Below are 25,380 nucleotides of genomic sequence, written 5' to 3'. Positions count from 1 at the left end.
TGGATAAGCTTTTTCCATTGAGAATAGGGAAGATTCAAACAAGAGGACATGACATGAGAATTAAGGGACAGAAGTTTAGGGGTAACATGAGGGGGAACTTCTTTACTCAGAGAGTGGTAGCTGTGTGGAATGAGCTTCCAGTGGAAGTGGTGGAGGCAGGTTCGATTTTATAATTTAAAAATAAATTGGATAGGTATATGGACGGGAAATGAATAGAGGGTTATGGTCTGAGTGCAGGTAGATGGGACTAGGGGAGAGTAAGTGTTTTCACGGACTAGAAGGGCCGAGATGGCCTGTTTCCGTGCTGTAATTGTTATATATTATATGGTTATATGGGATAGGTGTATCCACACGATGCAGGAGGTGTGAGGGGATTCTCCAGGATGGAGGAGCGGTGGCTGGAATCCTTAGCATTCAGGTGGAAGATGTTTCTAGATCCACTGTGGTGGAGGCGTGCGCTCATGCAAGTGTAAACTTGTGGACATTCCCCTGGGTGGTGAGTTCCCCTGGGTGGTGAACGAGGGGATTGCCATGGTGGGTGAGGAAGGAGCTTCCCCTGGTGTTGGGGGAGGTGGTGTTACGTCCAGTCCTGTGGGTGGGCAGTGGGAGGCGGGACCTTTACACAGTTTATGAGAGAGGTGATTTGGAAAGTATGTGTGGTCCTGGTGCTTGGAGATCGAATTGGTTTGACTAATCTTCTTGAATTTTTTGAAGAGGTTACTAGGGAAATTGACGAGGGTAAAGCAGTGGATGTTGTCTATATGGACTTTAGTAAGGCCTTTGACAAGGTTCCTCATGGAAGGTTGGTTAAGAAGGTTCAACTGTTGGGTATAAATGCAGGAATAGCAAGATGGATTCAACAGTGGCCGAATGGGAGAAGCCAGAGGGTAATGGTGGATGGCTGTTTGTCGGGTTGGAGGCAGGTGACTAGTGGGGTGCCTCAGGGATCTGTGTTGGGTCCTTTGTTGCTTGTCATGTACATCAATGAACTGGATGAAGGTGTGGTAAATTGGATTAGTAAGTATGCAGATGATACCAAGATAGGGGGTGTTGAGGATAATGAAGATGATTTTCAAAGTCTACAGAGTGATTTAGGCCATTTGGAAAAATGGGCTGAAAGATGGCAGATGGAGTTTAATGCTGATAAATGTGAGGTGCTACACCTTGGCAGGACAAATCAAAATAGGACGTACATGGTAAATGGTATGGAATTGAAGAATACAGTTGAACAGAGGGATCTGGGTATAACCGTGCATAGTTCCTTGAAGGTGGAATCTCATATAGATAGGGTGGTAAAGAAAGCTTTTGGTATGCTAGCCTTTATAAATCAGAGCATTGAGTATAGAAGCTGGGATGTAATGTTAAAATTGTACAAGGCATTGGTGAGACCAAATCTGGAGTATGGTGTACAATTTTGGTCGCCAAATTATAGGAAGGATGTCAACAAAATAGAGAGAGTACAGAGGAGATTTACTAGATTGTTGCCTGGGTTTCAACAACTAAGTTACAGAGATAGGTTGAATAAGTTAGGTATTTATTCTCTGGAGCGCAGAAGGTTAAGGGGGGACTTGATAGAGGTCTTTAAAATGATGAGAGGGATAGACAGAGTTGATGTGGACAAGCTTTTTCCTTTTGAGAATAGGGAAGATTCAAACAAGAGGACATGACTTCAGAATTAAGGGAGAGAAGTTTAGGGGGAACTTCTTTACTCAAAGAGTGGTAGCGGTGTGGAATGGGCTTCCAGTGGAAGAGGTGGAGGCAGGTTCGTTGGTATCATTTAAAAATAAATTGGATAGGCATATGGATGAGAAGGGAATGGAGGGTTATGGTATGAGTGCAGGCAGTTGGGACTAAGGGAAAAAAAGTTGTTCGACACGGACTTGTAGGGCCGAGATGGCCTGTTTCCGTGCTGTAATTGTTATATGGTTATATGGTGCTGGGAGCAGGGATCCTCCTGGTGACGGGTTACATAGAAACATAGAAAATAGGTGCAGGAGGAGGCCATTCGGCCCTTCGAGCCAGCACCGCCATTCATTGTGATCATGGCTGATCGTCCCCTATCAATAACCCGTGCCTGCCTTCTCCCCATATCCCTTGACTCCACTAGCTCCTAGAGTATCTAACTCTCACTTAAATCCATCCAGTGACTTGGCCTCCACTGCCCTCTGTGGCAGGGAATTCCATAAATTCACAACTCTCTGGGTCATAAAGTTTTTTTTCTCACCTCAGTCTTAAATGACCTCCCCTTTATTCTAAGACTGTGGCCCCTGGTTCTGGACTCACCCAACATTGGTTAAAAAAAATGTCTTGCATCTAGCTTGTCCAGTCCTTTTATAATTGTATATGTTTCTATAAGATTCCCCCTCATCCTTCTAAACTCCAGTGAATACGAGCCTAGTCTTTTCAATCTTTCCTCATGTGACAGTCCCGCCATCCCAGGGATCAATCTCGTGAACCTACGCTGCACTGCCTCAATTACAAGGATGTCCTTCCTCAAATTAGGAGACCAAAACTGTACACAATACTACAGATGTGTTCTCACCAGAGCCCTATACAACTGCAGAAGAACTCCAGGGTTCTGCTGGTGTTGTGGGGATGGGGTTGGTGGTGTTGGGGATGGAATCCCCTGGAGTGTAGTGACGGGTTCTGCGGGGGCGGTGGCTCCTCCATCATGTGCCCCAGCTCTGGGCCACGATCCCACACATTGCGGTCTCACCCTCACCATCAACTGCTCTGCTCAACAGTTACGTGAGATCCTGAGGAAGCAGCTCCCCTGCAAACAAAAACCCTAGGATTAACAGACCGGAAAACACCAGCAGAGGGGAAGGACATGAGCAGAAGGTCCTGCATTCGGATCATCGACAGGAGATTGTGCGAGTGTGGGGTGGGGTTGGTGTATGGGGTGGGGTGGGCAGGTGGGATGTGGGGGGAGGGGGGCATGTGGGGGTGGGAAGATGAGGTGAGGTGGGTGTGGGTGAGATGGTATGGGTTGGGCTGGTGGGCAGGGTGGGGTGGGGGTGTGTAGTGGGGTGAGTTGGTGTGGGGGTGGGCTGTGTGGGGTGGTGTGCTGTGGGGCGGGGTGGGGTGAGGGTGTGGGGTTGGGCTATTGGGCAGTGTGGGTGGTGGTGGTTTGACAGGAATCCAAGCTAATAGTGTTGATGATATCTGTATTAACATCCATCATTATTCCTACATAATTTCTGAGTGTTATTTTTCATTCCTCTTTGACGGTTAATTATTTCTCAATGATGTGATTGAATGTAATCATGAGTTTAATTCTATGACCTGTTCCTGTAATGTCTCAATATTTTTGATGCATCTGGCGGTACACAGTTTGTTCAAGACGAATATATTTCTATGTCTTTGTTCAGCTGTAATGTAACTTTAATTTACTATCTTTGAAATCTTCTCAAATCTACTTAAAATAAAATTTGACCCTAACACAGAATTGATTATTTTCGGAACAATGGAAGCCTGCTCTGAGCTCAAATTCTTTTCTTAACTATGGCTTGATAACGGCAAAAAAACCTATCCTCAAATTTTGGAAAAATGCTTAAAATGTGGATCACAAGCATGTCTGAAACGTTACATCTCGAAGATATGAGATTCGTACTTGTAGGAAAATCAGAGCAATTCTTAAAGATATGGTCTCCTTTCATCGAGGTGCAACACAACTCGGGAATTAACCGTTTCACAACCGGGTAAGGGGTGTGGAAAGATATGAAGTAGGCAGGGGCGGATTAAGGCTCACTGGTGCCCTAAGCACTGACCAATCTTGGTGCCCCCCTCCTTTCCACACTGACCCAGTCCATTTTAGTTGTTGACCTGTCTGACCAGATATACAATGCAGGTTGCAGCAGTACAAAAATGTATTCATATGATAACACAATATACTGTACAAACTAAGCCAAGCTTGGGCTACATAAAGTTCTACAAAAATGCCAGACAACATCTATTTTAATATTTCACAAGTTAAATGTATCCAAGTTCCAATATTCATGACCTGAAAGGCATTTTTCTACATTTCATTTTCGCAAAATCACTGATAACATCCTCGAAATTAATGCTTCTCAGAATGTCTGCTTGAATTGTTAATATACACAGTGAGTCGAGTCTTTCTTGAAACATAACTGATCTATTTGGGTTTTTTATACGTTTCAGTTGTGAGAAAGACCTCTCTGTTGTGCAGTTGGTGACCATTAATGTTAAAAATATTCTTAAGCAATTTCAACATTTGGAAAGGCACTCTCTAGTTTGTCTTCTGTAATTGTGTTGTAAAGTTCCATGTGAGTGAAAGATGTTTTCTTGGTTGTTTTAAACTTATGAAGAACATATGACTGGAACTGCTGAAGCTCTGTAGACAAAGTGTTGTTCATGTCATCTGGATAAACATCAATGAGTGTCTGACAAGTCTTTGAGTACCTTTCACTTTCTGATAATTGGGAATTAGCACCTTGTTGGGTGGCATTAGGAACATCTGCCAGACAAGAGAATCTGTCTGCTACTTCAGTGACACCTTTCGTCTCCTCATTTCCGTTTCTAACTTTTCATCCATTACATAAAAAGTGGAGATACGGAATTTTTTTCACAAATCTTCATTCGTTTTATTTTTCTTTTCACCCTTATCCCAACTTTGTGGTGCCCCCTTTAGCCCTGGTGCCCTAAGCACGTGCTTAGTCTGCTTAATGATTAATCCACCCCTGGAAGTTTTCATTTCTATTCTTTTTTTTTCCACTTTCTTTTTCTATTTCTTTTTGTTTTTCCTTTCTGGTTTTCGCTTGTTTTTCCACATCTTTACGAGCTCTTTCTCTCCATCTATCCACAAACTACTAATTGTTGACTTCTGGGGCATTCATGTCACTACTTTCCTGAATCTTTTCTCTTCTTTTCTTGCTTTTGCTTCTAATAAAAATATATTAAAAAAAAAATAATAATAATTTACTCATGTTATCAAAAGTAAAACAATAAAAATACAGAGTAAATGCATGCACGTTCTCAGTTAACTTGCTGATAAAGGAGACAGCTGGAAATCAACTGCAGATTGCCACTGGTGCTGACCATGAGGAGGGTTATCTAGGGCAGTGATTCCCAACTTGGGGCCATATGGCCCCAAATGGGCCAAGACAAATTTCAGGGGGGCCACAGAAAGTTTTGGGGATTTAGGGGGCCACAGGTTCAATGAAGGGGGCCACAGAGCTACAGATGTATACAGCAATTCGTTCTTCCCCCGCACAATCAAAGCATGGAATAATCTCCACGATACTGGATAGACTCGGTTTGTACTCGCTAGAATTTAGAGGATAGACTCGGTTTGTACTCGCTAGAATTTAGAGGATAGACTCGGCTTGTACTCGCTAGAATTTAGAAGATTGAGGGGGGATCTTATAGAAACTTACAAAATTCTTAAGGGGTTGGACAGGCTAGATGCAGGAAGATTGTTCCCGATGTTGGGGAAGTCCAGAACAAGGGGTCACGCAGTTTAAGGATAAGGGGGAAATCTTTTAGGACCGAGATGAGGAAAACATTTTTCACACAGAGAGTGGTGAATCTGTGGAATTCTCTGACACAGAAGGTAGTGAGGCCAGTTCATTGGCTATATTTAAGAGGGAGTTAGATGTGGCCCTTGCGGCTAAAGGGATCAGGGGGTATGGAGAGAAGGCAGGTACAGGATACTGAGTTGGATGATCAGCCATGATCATATTGAATGGCGGCGCAGGCTCGAAGGGCCGAATGGCCTCTACTCCTGCACCTATTTTCTATGTTTCTGTTTCCGGGGCTCAGATGCTTGGTGGACAACGGGGCGGAGGTCAGTGTTTTGCCCCCCTCCGGAGTGGACATATGTGTGCTGGTAAGCGCCCCCCCTTAACCGCTGTGAACGGCAGTTCCATCTCCACTTATGGATTCCGCACTATCCCGATCATCTTCGGTGCGTGCCACTTCACCTGGCCATTCGTTGTTGCAGACGTGGTCCAGCCGTTGCTGGGCACAGATTTTGTGCGGGCGCAATCTCTCCTGGTGGACGTGAGGGGGCAACACCTTGTCCATGCTTCAACATCCCTACTGCGTCCGCCGCGCCCAGTGGGGGAGGTGGACTATATGTATGCAGATACCGGCCGAGTTTCCGGACATTGTGACCCCGAAGTTCAACTCGACCACCGCTCCACGCCCGCACCTGCAGGATTGTCCCCGACAAGCTCCTGATAGCGAGGGCGGTGTTTTGGAAAATGGAGGCCATGGGCATCCAAGAACCCAAGGGCCTCCCCGCTGCACATGGTGCCGAAGGACTCTGGGGGCTGGGGACCTTGTGGTGACTACCGCCGCCTGAATGAGGCGACAACTGCCATTCCCCATGTACAAGATTTCTCAGTCCATCTAAACAGATCCCCGTGCGAGCGGAGGATGTCCAGAAGATGGCCATTATCACCCCATTCGGCCTCTTCAAGTTCCTGCGGATGCCCTTTGGCCTCATGAACGCCGCACAGGCCTACCAGCACCTGCTGGACACCGTGGGGTGCGGGCTCGATTTCCTGTTCATCTATTTAGATGACATCGTCGTGACGAGTCGCCCGCGGCAGGAGCACTGCGCCCACTTGCATTTATTGTGCCAGCGCGTTAGTGAACAACCCTGACGAATGCCAGTTTGGCCTCCAGGCCATCGACTTCCTGGGCCACCGGATGACGTGGCACGGAGCAGTGCCTCTACCGCACAGGCGATCCACCAGTTTCTGCGGCTTTCCACAGTGCGGGGCCTCCAGGAGTTCGCGGGCATGGTAACGTTTTACCATCGGTTTGTGCCGGCGGCGGCTTATACTATGCGGCCACTCTTTCAGTTGGGAGGCGGGAGGTGCAACGGGACGCCATCGCCGTGGCGGCGTTTGAAGGGGCAAATGGTGGGTGGAGCGACCGAAGTCGCAGCGACCTCTGCAGTCCGTCTGTCTTTTTTTATTTTTTTGTCCCGTTGAGGGTATAGTTTGTAGTGGGCTTTTAACTGGGTATGTATGTGTGGGGCGGGGGGTGGGTGGGGGAAACTTTTAAATCTCTTCCCTGTACGAGGACCCGACCTTTTCTGTCGGGTCTCCATTGTTGTTGGGCCTAGCACCATGGAGCGGCCTCCAATCGGAATGACCTGGGGGCTCAAGTCACGGAGCCGGCGCAGCTGCGGATCTACCATCGTGCAGCTGGCCGGCTTCGGAGCGTGGAGAGCTGTGATGGCGCGCTGCTGCGACCCGACTCCGGTGGATGGTGACACCGGGAGCTCGCGGGTCCCCGGTGGGAGGCCGCTTTATGGAGCACCAGCAACAGTAACTTCTCCCGCCCAAATTGCGGGGTTGAAAGTGACCTGTAGCGGGGCCTTACATCGCCCGGCGCGACTTAAACAGCCGCGGGACTTGCTAGCGCCCGCCGCGGGCTCCAACATCAAGACCCGGAGTTGGGCCTTACATCGCCCGGCGCAGCTTAAACAGCCGCGGGACTTGCTAGCGCCCGCCGGGGGCTTTGACTTTGACATCGGGAGAAGACTGGAGAGCAGGGGAGAGACAAGACTTTGCCTTCCATCACAGTAAGGAGGAGATTCCCTGTGATGGATGTTTGTGTAAATTGTGTTGGTGTGTGTCTTGGTTCTTTTCTTGTTGTATGGCTGCAGAAACCAAATTTCGTTTGAACTTCATGTGAGGTTCAAATGACAAATAAACGGTATTGTATTGTATTATATTGTATGAAGCCGTGGCTCAGGTGACAATGCTTGTACATCCGTGGGCCAATGCCCCTACAGCCCTTGCCATGGATGCCTCGGACTCTGTGGTCAGCGGCGATCTAGAGCAGTCAGTCAACGGTAAATGGCAGCCTCTCGCCTGTTCCAGCAGCCAGCTCAAGCCTGCGGAACAGTGCTACAGTGCTTTGGACCGGTAATTGCTCCCATTTGCGGTATTTCCTGGAGGCCCGGGAATTTGTAGCCTTCACGGACCATAAGCCCCTCACCTTCACATTTGCCAACGTCTGCCCGGCAGCAGCGCCAGCTAACGTCTATTTCGGAGTTTACAACAGACGTCCGACCCATCGTCGGTAAATCTAACCTGGATGCAGACGCCTTGTCCCGCCCTGCGATCGCAGCCGTTCTCAACCCGGCCTCCGGAATAGACTCCTCCACCTTGGCTGAGGCGTAGCTGCCGGATGAAGAGACGCCGGTGTACGGCACGCCGATCCCGGGTTTGGTGCTGGACGATGTGCGGTTGGGTCCCTCGGGTCCTGTTCGATGTGTCCACGGGCCTGTTGTTCTGATGGCCTGGCGCCGTCGATGTCATCCACGGGCTGGCCCACCCGTCTATCCGGGCCACGGTTGCCACAAGGTTAAAACGGCACAGGCTGCAGAAGCAAGTCGGGCCCGGGCGTGCATTCCGTGCCAAACATCTAAGGTCCATCAACCGTCTGGCCACCGGTTCAAGATGTTGCGGTGCCAAGCTGGTGGTTCGACCACGTGTACGTGGACATTGTGGGACCGTCCCGGGGTGTTTCGCAACTACTGACGGTGGTGGACCGTTGTACGTGGTGGCCGGAGGCCATCCCGCTAATGGACACTTCGGCCCGGTCGTGCGCTCGTACACTCCTGGGTGATTGGGTGTCCGCTCCCGGTTCCACTGGACATCACTACTGAACTGTGGTCCACAATGGCCCGCCTGCTGGGGACGCAGCTCCACCAGTCGACAACGTACCATCACCAGTTGAATGGGTTTGTGGAGCAGTTCCACCGCCGTCTGAAGGATGCCCTCGCCTCACGGGCCCTGCATGGATGGATGAGTTGCCATGGGTCCTGCTGGGGATTCAGACTGCCCCCAAGGAGGATTTGTCATCGTGTTATGCAGAACTAGTCTATGGCACTCCGCTCACCGTCCCCGGGGAGATTGTCCCGGCAGCTTGTGGGTCCCGGGAACCGCCATCATCTGTGTTGGTCCACTTGCGGGCGAGGGTTGGCGCCCTGGCTCCTGTCCCGACGTCTAGTCATGGGGTGGCCCCATCCCATGTGCCACCGGCGCTGGTGGACTGTCCGTACGTCTTTCTGTGACATGACGCCCACACGTCGCCCTTATGAAGGTCCCTTTCGGGTGCTGCGGCGTTAGCACACGACATTCGACTTGAACATGGGGGGCCGGCAGGAAATTGTATCTGTGGCTCGTTTAAAGCCAGTCCATCTGCACCTGAGCGAGCCAGTACAGGTGGCTCAACCTCCCCGTCGCGGGCACCCGACCTCCTGGGTTCCCTTGAATCTTTCTGAACCGGTTAAGCCCCCTGTGTGAGGGAATGTATCTACGCAATCTGGCCGCCTCGTTTGGTGTCCCACCTCCGGTTCTGGGGGGGTGGGGGGTAATGTGACGGCACCTGGTGGTAGGTCACTGGCAGAGCGAACCCTCTGCTCTGGAGGGAGGAGTTAGGTGTCTCGGTGTGGGGAGTATTCAAGGTCGGGCATCGCCCGTGCATTTGGGGAGTAGGGATCAGTATCTTACCGATTAAAACACGTCTCAAGCACACAACTTGTGTCCGTTTAGTGTTTAGCTGGACTCCTGCGGGGGACGGTGATCCCCGCTATGACAGCTGCATTAGAAAAAGGTGACAGAGTTCACTAGGATTTGACCACAATTGAATCAATGGATCTTATTTTGTACATTATTTGTCAGTCATACCTTGCAGGGCAAATCGCCAGTCTCTTCACAAAAGCAAGAGTTGCTGTTAGAAACTCCTCAGAGGAAAGACCCTTGTAGAAAGGAAACATTTCCCAATCTAATCAAATCCATTAAACAAATAAAATACAACAGCGGCCAAACGATATTACCAAGACATGACTTCAGAATTAAGGGACAGAAGTTTAGGGGTAATATGAGGGGGAGCTTCTTTACGCAGAGAGTGGTGGCGGTGTGGAATGAGCTCCCAGTGGAAGTGGTGGAGGCAGGTTCATTGGTATCATTTAAAAATAAATTGGATAGGCATATGGACAAGAAGGGAATGGAGGGTTATGGTATGAGTGCAGGCAGGTGGGACTAAGGGGAAGAAAAATTTGTTCGGCATGGACTTGTAGGGCCGAGATGGCCTGTTTCCGTGCTGTAATTGTTATATGGTTATATGGTTATAAGTGCAGGAACTATATTTGAAGTCGTGGGGAGGTGTCCGACTGCCTACGGCTTCAGATATGCACGGAGGCGAGAATCATTTCTTATCATTTCTGGAGATGGTTGGCATTTTCTTTCATTGTTGATAGCACAACATGAATTCTGAAGAAGTCCAAAGAACACAATGAGGTCAGGAAAAAACTTGCTTTATTTGTTACGTAAAGCACAAATGCACCAAGACCTTCTTAAAAAAAACTTTAAAATGCCTTTATGATTTTGGGCCAGTGGCCAGCCGATTGTGAGTAGTCGGATGAGAGCAGCTTGGCCCACTTTTTCATTTTCACTTGGGTACAGTATGAATGAGAAGATGCTGGTACTGTTGATTGTCTGCTCCTTGACAGGACCAAGGAGGGCTTATATTAGGAACACTTCTCTATCCGTTTCCCACCACGAATGGCTGACCTGCTGAGTTCTACCGGCACTTTGGAGGCGAATGGACAATAGACAATAGGTGCGGATATAAGATCTTTGATTCGGCCCTTTGAGCCAGCACTGTCATTCAATATGATCATCCCTAATCAGTACCCCATTCCTGCCTGCTCCCCATATCCCCTGACTGCACTACCTTTAAGAACCCTATCTAGCATCCAGAGAACCGGCCTCCACTGTCCTCTGAGGCAGACAATTCCACAGACTCAAAACTCTGGGTGTGAAAAAGTGTTCTAAATGTTTCGTTCTAAACGTGGCGTGTCTGGCCCTTCTTTGGACTGATGGAGTCGGGGGAGAAAGCTGGAAAAAAGAGATGGGGTCAGGATAGACTCCATGAATTGGTTAGGAGGGGGGAGTCTCCTTAATTTGGAGAAATCAATGTTCATGTCATTGGGCTGTCAACTATGAAGTGCTGTTCCTCCAGTTTGCTTGTCACCTCACTCTGGCAATGGAGGAGGCCCAGGACAGAAAGATCAGTGTGGGAGTTGGAAGTTCTGATTGGCAACTGGGAGGTCCAGCGGGCAGTAGGTTGGGTGAAATGCACGCCTAGTCTAGGTACAAGGAACAGCAGATGCTGGTTTACAAAAAGAGACACAATCTCCTGGAGTAACTTGTACCTCTGGAGAGCATGGACAGGCAATATTCTAGGTCAGGACCCTTCTTCAGGGTCCTGACCAATTGAACACATTTTTAATCAAAAAATGTATTCAATTATTCAAAAATAATATTTACACTAAAATAAAACACACCAGCACCCACCACCGTAATACAATAGAAAAAAATATCCTTAATATAGCAATGTTACAAAATTTTGTGATTTAAAAAATCAAGTCTGCAATTTATCCCATCAGATAAAGCATAACAATAAGTTTAATTTGACACCAAATTCACTTTCATATCTCAAGTATTAAAAAAGTTATGACCATTTTCATACTCGGAAATTAGCATCTTGTTCCCTATTGATTTTCAATGGACATTACAAAAAAGCTGTGATCTTGGATAGTCAAACGCCCATTTCTTAAGGAAAGATTAACATTTTTAAATAGCCTAAGTGTCCAAAGATTATTCACAAATAATTCACATAACATGATTTTTATATCTAATTTACATTAATTTATAGGCCAAATGGAAGGAATTTAGTGTTCAATTGCTGTAAATAAATGCCCATTTAAATCGGCTTTCTAGTGGGTTCATGTGGAACGCGCTGGTTTAGAACGTTGACATAGCGCTGGATTAGTGCCCTCAAATGCCGAGAAAAATACTGCGGGATATAAAAAGCCCAAAATGAACTATTCGTTATAGATAACTTGATATTCAGGGTTATATATATGCCCCATTTAATGTAAAAATAAGGTACATACCTTTAATTGTTTGCTTTATAAAACCCTGGGGCTGCGAGAGGTTGCGAAATCAGAGAGTAATTTTAAAACTATTATAACTATATTATCGAGGCCTATAAAACTAATAATACCTTTTGCGACCGGGTCTTGCAGCGATTTTTCGTTAATGATTTACTAGGCTGAACATGTGCGATTAGTACAGCCTAGTAAAAATCGCGTTTTAAACCCGCCCCCTCCAAACAGCGCCAAAATCGCCGACATGGCTGAGGGCAGATTCCCAATGACGATTCAGGTAGGTTTTGTACATACCTACTTAATAAATCACTATACAACTATGTTACAATCCTTATTGAGGATGCATTCAACACCCTGCGGGCTCCAGCGGTCCTGGAACTCCCCCAGGGTTCCTGTGGACAGGGCGTATTCCTTTCTCACCCCACCCGGGCATGGACGTAACCCCGGAAAAAAGGGCAGACGGCCGGCTCGGGTAAAGTCCTCCACCGCCTGGCGCCGTGACTCGCGGATGGCCAGGCCCAGGAGCAACCCAACCAGGACATCTTCAGCCCTACCCTCTCCCCTACGCACAGGGTGTCCAAAGGTAAGGATGGTGGGTGAATTATGCAGCCAGAAGGCTAGTTGCAGCACCTTCAGGTATTGGAACAGTGGCTGCAGCCTCACGCACTACATATACACGTGGTACACTCTTCCAGCCCGCAAAAGTGGCAGGCGGCTGGCGAGTCTGTGAACCACAAGAGACATCTACTATAAACCCACTGACTCCCACGGCTATCTAGACTACTCTTCTTCCCACCCTGCTTCATGTAAGGACTCCATCCCCTACTCCCAATTCCTCAATCTACGCCGCATCTGCTCCCAGGATGACTGCTCCCTCCGTAACTCCCTTGTCAATTCTTCCCTTCCCTCCTGCACCACCCCCTCCCCGGGCACTTTCCCTTGCAACCGCAGGAGATGATACACTTGGCGCTTTACCTCCCTCCTCGACTCCATTCGAGGACCCAAGCAGTCGTTCCAGGTGCGACAGAGGTTCACCTGCATCTCCTCCAACCTCATCTATTGCATCCGCTGCTCTAGATGTTCAGCTGATCTAAATCGGTGAGACCAAGCGTAGGCCTGACGACCGTTTCTCCGAACACATCTGCTCGGTCCGCATTAACTAACCTGATCTCCCGGTGGCTCAGCACTTCAACTCCCCCTCCCATTCCAAATCCGACCTCTCTGCCCTGGACCTCCTCCATGGTCAGAATGAGCACCACCGGAAATTGGAGGAGCAGCACCTCATATTCCGCTTGGGCATTCTGCACCCTAGTGGTATAAACATTGAATTCTCCCAATTCCGGTAGCCCTTGCTGTCTCCTCCGCTTCTCAGCTTTACCTCAGCCCTTGGGCTCCTCCTCATCCTTTTTCCTTTCTTCTTCCCGCCCCTCCCCCCTCCCCCCCACACTCCAAGGGTTTTGGTCCGAAACGTTGCCTATTTCCTTCGCTCCATAGATGCTGCTGCACTCGCTGAGTTTCTTCAGCATTTTTGTCTAACCACGAGAGAAACATGTTGCAGGGAACTACTCGGTGCAATACCCTCCACCCCAGGTCCCCAATGTAGAGGGGGGAGAATCCCTGCATAGGGTGACCCCCACCGGGCCCCCCCTTCGTGACCGGAAGGCAACAACGACCGCCACTTGGCGGATCAAGGCGAGGATGTGCAGGGTGTAGAGGAGGAGCCCGTACAAGACACGCCTCCCTGCATCTCGAAGGGAGTCGAGGAAATGCGGCTCAGGTTGTGTGGGACCGGCTCCCGGGAAGGATTACGGCGCCTGGGTCCAACGAATACTTCCGGCCGAGCGTGGGTTTGCTTAACCGCAAGTACTCCACACGTTTGAGCCCCTCCGACATCCGGTGGGGCGGGACAAGGGTCGGCTGCTCTCACCCCAGGGCCGTCACCCTCCGCCATCGGAGGGAGGGCCTGTTCGACGGCAACCAGGTTCCAGACTCTCATCAAGTCCCTGTAAACGCCGGGCATCCACATCAGGACCGCACGGCTGACGCCCACCATCGAGATCCACGCACCTCATTGAAGGCAGCGGCCCCGTTGGAAAAAGTGCGTCGCCAGCACGTACAACCTGGGAGGATGCCCTGAGTACAGGTATCTCTGCAAGGTCCTGAGGCGGAGAGCCGCCAACTTGGTGTGAATGTTCTTCAGACTGCTTCATGTGGGGGGTGGAGAAAGTTGAAAAGGAAAGGTGGGAGTCATCGCCTTAGATTCCCTTCCCTCTACAGTGTTAGAGGGCAAGGCAAGGCAAGGCAAGGCAAGTTTATTTGTATAGCACCATTCGTGCAAACAGCAATTCAAGGTGCTTTACAGGAAAGAAAAAATAAAATAGTCAATAATTAAAAATTGCAAGATAAGCAATACGACAAATGTATGAATAATAAAACAACGTCAATGAAACAATAACATGATTTTAAAAAGCACATAAAAAAGTGTTAAAATTAGACGGTTAAGATTACCTGCATGTCGGGTTATGGACAATCTATAGAAAACAACAGTGTTTTTAGGCCTGATTTAAATGCGCTTAGTCTGTGCACACCTCAGGTGTTCAGGGAGCTTGTTCCACAGGTGTGGAGCATAACAACCAAATGCTGCTTCAGCCTTTTTAGTTCTGACCCTGGGAACACAGAGTAAACCTGTCCCTGAAGACCTGAGGAGTCTAGGCGCCTCATATACAACAAGTAGGTCAGAGATGTATTTTGGACCTAGACCATTCAGTGCCTTGTAGGTCAGTAACAGAATTTTAAAATCTATCCTCTTACACACAGGGAGCCAATGCAAAGATTTAAGGACGGGTGTAATGTCAGTTCATTGGCTATATTTAAGAGGGAGTTAGATGTGGCCCTTGTGGCTAAGGGGATCAGGGGGTATGGAGAGAAGGCAGGTACGGGATACTGAGTTGGATGATCAGCCATGATCATATTGAATGGCGGTGCAGGCTCGAAGGGCCGAATGGCCTACTCCTGCACCTAATTTCTATGTTTCTATGTGGTCCATTTTCTTGGTGTTGGTCAAGACTCTGGCAGCGGCATTTTGGATAAGCTGCAGTTGTTTAATTGATTTTTTATTGAGACCTGTAAAGATGCCATTACAATAATCTAACCTACTAAAAATATATGCATGAACAAGTTTGTCAGTGTCTTCTTTGGACAGGTGATTTTTTGAGTCAGGACCCATCTTCAGACTGATTGTAGAGGGTGAGGGGATGGAGCTGGAAAAGAGACGTGGGGGCTGGACAAAGCATGGCAAGTGGGAGTACAGAGAAGGTTCACCAGACTGATTCCTGGGAGGTCAGGACTTTCATATGAAGAAAGACTGGATAAACTCGGCTTGTACTCACTAGAATTTAGAAGATTGAGGGGGGATCTTATAGAAACTTACAAATTTCTTAACGGGTTGGACAGGCTAGATGCAGGAAGATTATTCCTGATATTTAAGGATAAAGGAGAACTCTTTTAGGACTGAGATGAGAAAAACATTTTTTACACTGAGTGGTGAATTTCTGGAATTCTCTGCCACAGAATGTAGTTGAGGCCAGTTCATTGGCTATATTTAAGAGGGAGTTGGATGTGGCCCTTGTGGTTAAAGGGATAAAGGGGAACTCTTTTAGGACTGAGATGAGAAAAACATTTTTTACACTGAGTGGTGAATTTCTGGAATTCTCTGCCACAGAATGTAGTTGAGGCCAGTTCATTGGCTATATTTAAGAGGGAGTTGGATGTGGCCCTTGTGGTTAAAGGGATAAAGGGTATGGTGAGAAAGCAGGTACAGGATACTGAGTTGGATGATCAGCCAGGATCATATTGAATGGCGGTGCAGGCTCGAAGGGCCGAATGGCCTACTCCTGCACCTATTTTCTATGTTTCTATAAGTGATAGGTGGACACAAAATGCTGGAGTAACTCAGTGGGACAGGCAGCATCTCTAGAGAAGGAATGAGTGACGTTTCAGATCGAGACCCTTCTTCAGAAGTGATAGGTGGATATAGGTGAGGGAGACACAAAAAACTGCAGATGCTGGAATCTTATATGGAACACAATTTAGTTAGATGCACAGAATCTCTTGCCCAGAGTGGGGGAATCGGGGACCAGAGGACATGGATTCAAGATGAAGGGGAAAAGATTTAATAGGAATCTGAGGGTTCACTTTTTTACACAAAGGGTGGTGGTTGTACGGAACAAGCTGCCAGAGGAGGTAGTTGAGCCTGGGACTATCCCAACATTTAAGAAACAGGTACATGGATAGGACTGATTTGGAGGGATATGGACCAAACACAGAGTGCTGGAGTATCTAGGCGGGTCAGGCAGCATGGATAGGTGACATTTCAGGTCGGGACCCTTCTTCAGACTGACACAATGTTAACAGATGAGTGGAGTAAGTGACAGAGGCAAGAGAATATCAGGAGATAAAAGGGTTTGATCTAAAAAGAGAGGAATGTATATGTGCAGCTTTGAGGGGCATTGGTCAGGTAGCATTTGGAGTATTGCATACAGTTCTGGTCACTCCATTACAGGACTGATGTGGAGGCTTTGGGGAAGTTGCAGAGATGGTTAACCAGAATTTTTTGAAATCAAGGAACTGCAGACGCTGGTTTACAAACAGGAACACAAAATGCTGGAGTAACTCAGCGGGACAGGCGGCATCTCTTGAGAAAAGGAATGAGTGACGTTTCGGGTCGAGACTGAAGAAGGGTCTCGAGCTGAAACGTTACCCATTCCTTCCAGCATTTTGTGTCTACCTAAACAGTGCTTATCCACGTGGCGGTGTGCCAGCAGGCTGGAGGAGCGGGCAAAGGCCTTTCCACAGAGCGGGCAGGTGAAGGGGCGCTGGCTCGTGTGGACTCGCCGGTGGAAGGTGCGCTCACCGCTGTGGATATGCCGGTGCTGCCACAGGCTGGACATGCAGGTGAAACCCTTACCACAGTGGGTGGGGGAGGGGTGATTGAGGACGGGTGTGTGGGGAAGGGGTGATTGGGGAGAGGTGAGTGGGGGATTGGGTGATGGGGGGGCTGAGTGGGTGGTTTCACCCACCTGTGCTGCCACAGGGTGGACATGCGGGTGAAACCCTTGCCACATTCAGCGCACACAAAGGGTCTCTCTCCGGTGTGTATCCGCTGGTGCTCCCGAAGCTCCTGTGCTCTCTTCAACCGCTTGCTGCAGTGGGAACAGCCACTCGCCAGTGTGGGTCCGCCGGTGTTGCCGTAACCCTCGCGAGCTGTCAAACGCCTCACCGCAGAACGGACAGTCGTAAGGCTGGCCACTGGTGTGCACACGTTGCTGAGACAGGGGGTTGGAGGCCATGGCACAGCGCTCTCCACACACGGGGCTGGGGACGGGACGGTCGCTGGCGTGCACCCGCTGGTGCGCCAGCAGGTTGCTGGACTGGGTGAAGCCCTTGCCGCACTGGGCGCAGGTGTAGGGGTACTCGCCGGTGTGGGTGTGCTGGTGGGACAGTAGCCTGGTGGAGTTGGTGAAGCCCTTTCCGCACTGGGTGCAGGTGTACGGGCGTTCACCGGTGTGGGTGCGCTGGTGCTCGAGCAAGTAGCTGGACTGGGTGAAGCCTTTGCCGCACTGGGCGCAGGTGTAGGGGCACTCGCCAGTGTGGGTACGCTGGTGGGACACCAGGCTGTTGGAGTGGGTGAAGCCCTTGCCGCACTGGGCGCAGGTGTAGGGGCACTCGCTGGTGTGGGTGCGCTGGTGGGACACTAGGTTGGTGGAGTGGGTGAAGCCCTTGCCGCACTGGGCGCAGGTGTACGGGCGCTCGCCGGTGTGGGTGCGCTGGTGCACCAGCAGGTAGCTGGAGCGGGTGAATCCCTTACCGCACTGGGTGCAGGTGTAGGGGCGCTCGCCAGTGTGGGTGCGCTGGTGGGACAGCAAGTGGGTGGACTGCGTGAAGCCCTTGCCGCACTGGGCGCAGGTGTAGGGGCGCTCGCCAGTGTGGGTGCGCTGGTGGGACAGCAGGTGGGGGAACTGGGTGAAGCCCTTGCCACACTGGGCGCAGGTGTAGGGCCGCTCCCCGGTGTGCAGGCGCCTGTGCACCTTGAGGTCCGTTGATGACTTGAAGCCTTTGCCGCAGTCAGAGCAGGTGAAGGGCCGCTCACTGCTGTGCACCCGCCGGTGCACCTGCAGCCCCGACAACCGGGCAAAGCTCTTGCCACAGACGGAGCAGCCATAGGGCTTCAAGCCCATGTGCACTTGCCGGTGGATCTTCAGGTCATACGCCCTCGTGAAGTTCTTGCCGCAGTCGGAGCAGGTGAAGGGCCTCTCGCCTGAGTGTACACTTTTGTGCTGCAGTAGGCTGCTGTAGCTGGTGAAGCTCTTGCCGCACTCCGAGCAGTCGAAGGGCCGTTCTCCCGTGTGCACCCGCCGGTGGGCCTCCAGCTGGCTCGGGTGCTGCAAGGCCTTGCCACACACGTCACACTCATAACGCTTCTCCTTGTTGTGCCCGGCCATGTGCTCCTCCATCGCAGCTCAGCCCCTCAAAGCTTAGCCCGCACGCTGAGCAGGTGGGGAGGGGGGAGCTCACCAGCACCCTAGCCGCCCTCAATGGCCGCTCTCATCCCCTTCTCTCCGTCCACAGCAACGGATCCTAAATCCTGCAGGAGGGGAACGCAGAGGGTCAACACAGGGGCAAACAGGACATTACAGACCCGTGAACATTACTAGTGCTTGAGGGGGGGGGGGGGGGGGGAGGAGAGGAGGATGGGGGGGGGAAGGGTTGGGGGGAAGGGGGAGAGGATGAGGATGAGGGGGTGAGAGAGGGGGAGGGATGCGGGGGTGAAGGAGGGGGTGAGGGGGAAGGAGTGGAGAGGTGGTGAGGAGGCAAGTGGGGATGTGGAATGAGGGCAGTGGAAGTGAGGGGGAGGGAGAAGGGAGGAGGACAGGAGGGTCTACGCTGTGACGTGACGTGCCCCTGCCAGGCCCGCCCTGCACTGTGACGTACCCCCGACCTTGCACTGTGACGCACCCCACCCTGCATTGTGACGTACCCCCGCCCTGCATTGTGACGTACCCCACCCTGCCCCGTGACGTACCCCCCCCCCTGCCGTGTGGACGCCCCCCCGGACCCCCGCCCTGCATTGTGACGCACCCCCGACCCTGCACCGTGACGTACCCTCGTCCTGCATTGTGACGTACCCCCGCCCTGCCCCGTGACGTACCCCCCCCCCTGCCGTGTGACGCCCCCCCCACCCTGCATTGTGACGCACCCCCGACCTTGCCCACCGTGACGTACCCCCGCCCTGCACACGAACGGCGCGCACGACCGGCGCCCCTGACCCCCGATCCCGCCGCCAGGAAGGCGCTACAGTCGGAGGACCAGAGAGCGCCCAGACCTGACTCACTCACATCCCCCCCACCCCCCATGCCTCGGGCTCCGGCTCCTCTGGTCGGCGGCCGCAGGATCGCCCTCGGGAAGGGAGGAAGGGAGGGGGTGGGGAATGGACGCGGGGCCGAGCGGCGGCGGCAAATGTTCCCACCTGAGCTGCCGGTGATTAGCGGAGGCCTCGTCCTGTCCTGTGCTGTCGGCCCGGCTCACGTGACCCACCCCCACTGACGGACAGCGCCAGCGGCCAATGGGAGCACGTTCCGCTTCCCCCGGCCCCGACGTCACAAAGAACCGCCCCTCGGAGAGACAGCGCCCTCCTCCCTGGCAACGGTTGTCAGGGTCCGAGAGTGAGAGAGAGAGAGAGAGAGAGAGACAGACAGAGATAGAGACAGAGAGAGAGAGAGAGAGAGAGAGAGAGAGAGAGAGAGAGACAGAGAGAGAGAGAGACAGAGAGAGAGAGAGCCAGACAGAGCCAGCCAAAAAAAAATTGAAATAGAGAGAGAGAGAGAGAGAGAGAGATAGAGAGAGACAGACAGAGATAGAGAGAGAGATATATAGAGAGTGACAGAGAGGGATAGAGACAGAGAGGGAGATAGAGAGAGACAGAGAGATAGAGACAGAGAGAGAGAGAGAAAGAGAGAGAGAGAGAAAGAGAGACAGAGACAGAAACAGAGAGAGAGAGAGAGAGACAACGAGATATATATATATATATATAGAGAGAGAGGAGGGGGAGAGGGAGAGATAGAGAGAGGTAGAAAGATTGAGTGAGAGATATATAGATAGATATATTGAGAGAGAGAGATAGAGAGAGAGAGATAAATAGAGGGGGAGAGAGGGAAATAGAGAGAGAGATAGAGATATTGAGATAGACAGATACAGAGAGAGAGATAGGGATAGAGAGTGAGAGAGAGAACGGAGAGGTAGAGATAGAGAGACAGAGAGGGAGGGCAAGAGCAAGAGAAGGGAGGAGGGGGGGAGGGATAGAGAAAGAGCGAGAGGGAGAGAGAGAGGGGGGGGGAGGGGGGGGGGGGGGGTGGGAGCAGAGGAAGAGGCACACACAGAGTCACCCAGCGCGGAAATAGGCCCTTCAGCCCAACTTGCCCACGCCAGCCAACATGCCCCACCTACACTAGTCCCACCTGACCTCTCCTATCCATGTACCTGTCCAAGTGTCTCTTAAACGTTGCGATAGTCCCTGCCTCAACTACCTCCTCCAGCAGCTCGTTCCATGTACCCATCACCCTCTGTACGGAAAAGTTGGCCCTCAGTTTCCTATTAAATCTTTCCCCCTTCACCCTAAACATATGTCCTCTGATCCTCAATTCCCCTACTCTGGGCAAGAGACTCTGGGCATCAACCCCATCTATTCCTCTCATGATTTTGTATACCTCTATGAGATCACCCCTCATCCTCCTGCGCTCCAAGGAATAGAGTCCTTGCCTGCCCCAACTTCTCCATGTAGCTCAGGCCCCTCTAGTCCTGGGAACATCCTCATGAATCTTCTCCGAACCCTTTCCAGCTGGACATCTTTCCTATAACACGGTGCCCAGAACTGAACACAATACTCTAAATGCGCCCTCACCAACATGCAACATGACCTCCAAACCTCTATCCTCAATACTCTGATGAGGGCCAATGTGCCAAAAGCCATCTTGATCACTGTGTCCTACCTGTGAAAAATGTCGCTAATGTGTGTAAGATAGTGTTAGTGTATGGGGTGATCGCTGGTCGTTGTGGACTCAGTGGGCCGAAGGGCCTGTTTCTGCGCTGTTTCTCTAAACTAAACTAGTGTGTGAACGGGCGATTGCTGGTCGGCGCGGACTCGATGGGCCGAAGGGCCTGTTTCTGCACTGTATCTCTAAACTAAACCAGTGTGTGAACGGGCGATCACTGGACTTGATGGGCCGAAGGGCATGTTTCCGCTCTGTACCTCTGTTGTTCTTCTTGCAAGCAGATGAGAGGGAGCCCCAATTCTCGAGGCTGTCTCCGTCTTTGCGTCGAAAAGTTCGGAGTTTCAGCTATCTGGCGACAGGGAAGATGGAGGTCAAAAGACGCTCATCCCTCTACACCTGCCCACGTTTCGCCCATATCCCTCGAAATCAGCACGGAAATAATCTCTCAACCACAACTCTCTCTCTCTCCCCCCCCTCTCTCTCTATCCCCCCTCTCTCAGTACTTACGAAGCCAGTGGAGGCCAATTCTATGGAGGCTTTCAAGAGAGAGTTAGATAGAGCTCTTAAAGATAGCGGAGTCATGGGATAGGGGGAGCAGGCAGGTACGGGGTACTGATTGTGGATGATCAGCCATGATCACAGTGAATGGCGATGCTTGCTCGAAAGGCCGAATGGCATACTCCATATAACCATATAACCATATAACAATTACAGCACGGAAACAGGCCATCTCGGCCCTACAAGTCCATGCCGAACAAATTTTTCCCCTTAGTCCCACCTGCCTGCACTCATACCATAACCCTCCATTCCCTTCTCATCCATATGCCTATCCAATTTATTTTTAAATGCTACCAATGAACCTGCCTCCACCACTTCCACTGGGAGCTCATTCCACACCGCCACCACTCTCTGCGTAAAGAAGTTCCCCCTCATATTACCCCTAAACCTCTGTCCCTTAATTCTGAAGTCATGTCCTCTTGTTTGAATCTTCCCTATTCTCAAAGGGAAAAGCTTGTCCACATCAACTCTGTCTATCCCTCTCATCATTTGAAAGACCTCTATCAGGTCCCCCCTTAACCTTCTGCGCTCCAGAGAATAAAGACCTAACTTATTTAACCTATCTCTGTAACTTAGTTGTTGAAACCCAGGCAACATTCTAGTAAATCTCCTCTGTACTCTCTCCATTTTGATGCCATCCTTCCTATAATTGGGCGACCAAAATTGTATACCATACTCCAGATTTGGTCTCACCAATGCCTTGTACAATTTAACACATTCCCCATCCCAGCTCTACTCCTGCACCTATTGTCTCTCCCCCCCCTCTCCACCCTCTCCAGTCCAATCCACTGAGCCATCCTGAGCCTAGTTGTAGCCAGTCCAGGCCTCCCTGGCATTGTTGAGCCTAGTCCAGTCTTCCATGGCCTGATTGGACCCAGGTCTGCACTCCCCGTCCTACCTGGGCCTTTTCTAGCCTAGTTCAGCCCAATCCAGTGAATAATTTGGCCTATGTGGGTCATCCTTGGCTTAATTTTACCTAGTCAATAGACAATAGGTGCAGGAGTGGGCCCTACATGCAAAAAGTGTTTCCTCATCTCCGTTCTAAATGGCTTACCACTTATTCTTAAACTGTGGGCCCTGGTTCTGAAATCCCCCAACATCGGGATCATGTTTCCTGCCTCTAGCGTGTCCAAACCCTTAATGATCTTATATGTTTCAATAAGATTCCCTCTCACCCTTCTAAATTCCAGAGCCCAGTCGCTCCATTCTCTCAGTATATGACAGTCCTGCCATCCTGGGAATTAACCTTGTGAACCAATGCTGCACTCCCTCAATAGCAAGAATGTCCTCCTCAAATTTGGAGAACAAAACTGCACACAATACTCCAGGTGTGGTCTCTCTAGGACCCTGTACAACTGCAGAAGGACCTCTTTGCTCCGATACTCAACTCCTCTTGTTATGAAGGCCAACATGCCATTCGCTTTCTTCACTGCCTGCTGTACCTGCATGCTTAATTTCTTTGACTGATGAACAAGGACCCCAGATCCCGTTGTACTTCCCCTTTTCCCAACTTGACACCATTTAGATAATAATCTTCTTTCCTGTTTTTGCTACCGAAGGGGATAACCTCACATTTATCCACATTAAACTACATCTGCTATGCATCTGCCCATTCACCCAACATGTCCGAGTCACCTTGCATTCTCATAGCATCCCCCTCACAGTTCACACTGCCACCCAGCCTTCTGGCATCAGAAAATTTGCTAATGTTACTTGTAATCCTTTCAACTAAATCATTAATTTATTGTAAATGTTTTGGAGTAAGGGGGAACTGTGCAAAAGGGACGGATTGCTTCTTAACAGGTGGGGGACCAACATACTGGCAGGCAGGTTTGCCACTGCTACACGGGTGGTTTTAAAGTGAATAAGGGGTGTCAAATGGGGTGGGGTGTCAAATGGGATAGTCGAGGATGGAGTTAAAGGGAAAGAGAGTAAAGGGATGGTTAATGACCCCAGAATTAACGGGAAAGGAAGCTCACAAAGGGATAGGAGAGTATGGCCAAGTGTAATAGGGATTGATGCGAAAGGTGAGATGCACATGGAATTAAAAGTATTGTATATGAATGCGTGAAGTATAAGAAGTAAAGTAGATGAGCTTGAGGCTCAGTTAGAGGTTGGTAGATATGACATTGTGGGGATTACCTAGACTTGGCTGCAGGAGGATCGGGTCTGGGAACAATATTCAGGGTTATACATCCTATAGAAAGGACAGGCAGGTGGGCAGAGGAGGGGGGGTAGCTCTGCTGGTGAGGGATGGAATTCAGTCCCTTGCGAGGGAAGACATAGGGACTGACGAGATAGAGTCACTGTGGATTGAGTTGAGGAATTGTAAAGGCAAGAAGACACTATTTGGTGTTATCTACAGACCCCCAAATGGTAGCCCGGATGTAGGGTGTAAGTTGCAGCAGGAGTTAATACTGGCATGTAACAAAGGTAATGCCACTGTGGTGATGGGGGATTTCAATATGCAGGTAGACTGGGAAAATCAGGTTGGTTCAGGACCCCAAGAAAGAGAGTTTGTAGAATGCCTCCGAGAAGGATTCTTAGAGCAGCTTGTAATGGAGCCGACCAGAGAAAAGGCAATTCTGGATTTAGTGTTGTCCAAAGAACCAGATATGATAAGAGAACTCGAGGTAAAGGAACCGCTTGGAGGTAGTGATCATAATATGATTAGTTTTAGTCTGCAATTTGTGAAGGCGAAGGTTAATTCGGAAGTGTCAGTGATGTAGTTGAACAAAGGGGACTATGAAGGCATGAGAGAGGAGCTGGCCAAGGTAGACTGGAAAGGGATCCTAGCAGGAATGACGGTGGAACAGCAATGGCAGGAATTTCTGAGTATAATCCGGAAGACGCAGGATCATTTCATCCCAAAAAGGAAGAAAGATTCTAAGGGGAGTAGGAGGCAACCGTGGCTGACAAGAGAAGTTAGGGATAGAATAAAACTAAAAGAAAAGATGTATAACACAGCAAAGAGAAGCCGGAGGCCAGAGGATTGGGAAACTTTCATAGGACAACAGAAGGAAATAAAACGGGCAATGTTTATGGGCTGAAAAGATGACGTATGAAGGGAAGCTGGCCAGGAATATAAAGAAGGACAGTAAAAGCTTCTTTAGATATGTTAAGGGAAAAAGAGTAGCAAAGTCAAATGTGGGTCCCTTGAAGGTAGACACGGGTGAAATTATTATTGTCAACAAGGAAATGGCAGAAGAGTTGAATAGGTACATCGGATCTGTCATCACTGAGGAAGACACAAACAATCTCCCAGATGTACTGGAGGACAGAGGATCTAAGGGGGTAGAGGAACTGAAAGAATTTTTCATTAGGCGAGAAATGGTATTGGGTAGGCTAATGGGACTGAAGGATGATAAATCCCCTGGATCTGATGGTCTGCATCCCAGGATCCTCAGGGAGGTGGTTCTAGAAATAGTGGACGCATTGGTGATCATTTCCAATGTTCAATAGATTCAGGATTCAATAGATACCAGACTGATTCCTGGGATGTCAGGACTGTCTTATGAAGAAAGACTGGATAGACTTGGTTTATACTCTCTAGAATTTAGGAGATTGAGAGGGGATCTTATAGAAACTTACAAAATTCTTAAGGGTGTTGGACAGGCTAGATGCAGGAAGATTGTTCCCGATGTTGGGGAAGTCCAGGACAAGGGGTCACAGCTTAAGGATAAGGGGGAAATTCTTTAAAACCGAGATGAGAAGAACTTTTTTCACACAGAGAGTGGTGAATCTCTGGAACTCTCTGCCACAGAGGGTAGTTGAGGCCAGTTCATTGGCTATATTTAAGTGGGAGTTAGATGTGGCCCTTGTGGCGAAGGGGAT

The 25,380-nt window shown here is 49.9% G+C and overlaps 1 protein-coding gene and 1 pseudogene across 1 annotated transcript in view; one reads left to right on the top strand and one right to left on the bottom strand.

Annotated features, from left to right (window-relative positions):
* LOC129693669 (uncharacterized) overlaps positions 1-2,863 on the top strand; it is a gene marked incomplete at its 5' end in the record, with an annotated part of 38,322 nt that extends 35,459 nt beyond the window's left edge. Inside the window, one exon of the mRNA XM_055630453.1 lies at positions 2,745-2,863. Coding sequence (XP_055486428.1) covers positions 2,745-2,792 — 48 coding nt within the window. The remainder of the gene's footprint in view (positions 1-2,744) is intronic.
* A 12,176-nt stretch (positions 2,864-15,039) lies between these two features.
* LOC129693668 (zinc finger protein 850-like) overlaps positions 15,040-25,380 on the bottom strand; it is a 60,354-nt pseudogene continuing 50,013 nt past the window's right edge.

The sequence above is a fragment of the Leucoraja erinacea genome, unplaced genomic scaffold, assembly GCF_028641065.1.
Source record: "Leucoraja erinacea ecotype New England unplaced genomic scaffold, Leri_hhj_1 Leri_382S, whole genome shotgun sequence".
Lineage (NCBI taxonomy): Eukaryota > Metazoa > Chordata > Chondrichthyes > Rajiformes > Rajidae > Leucoraja > Leucoraja erinaceus.
The sequence above is the reverse complement of the archived record's forward strand: the minus strand, read 5'-3'. Positions and strand labels throughout refer to the sequence as shown.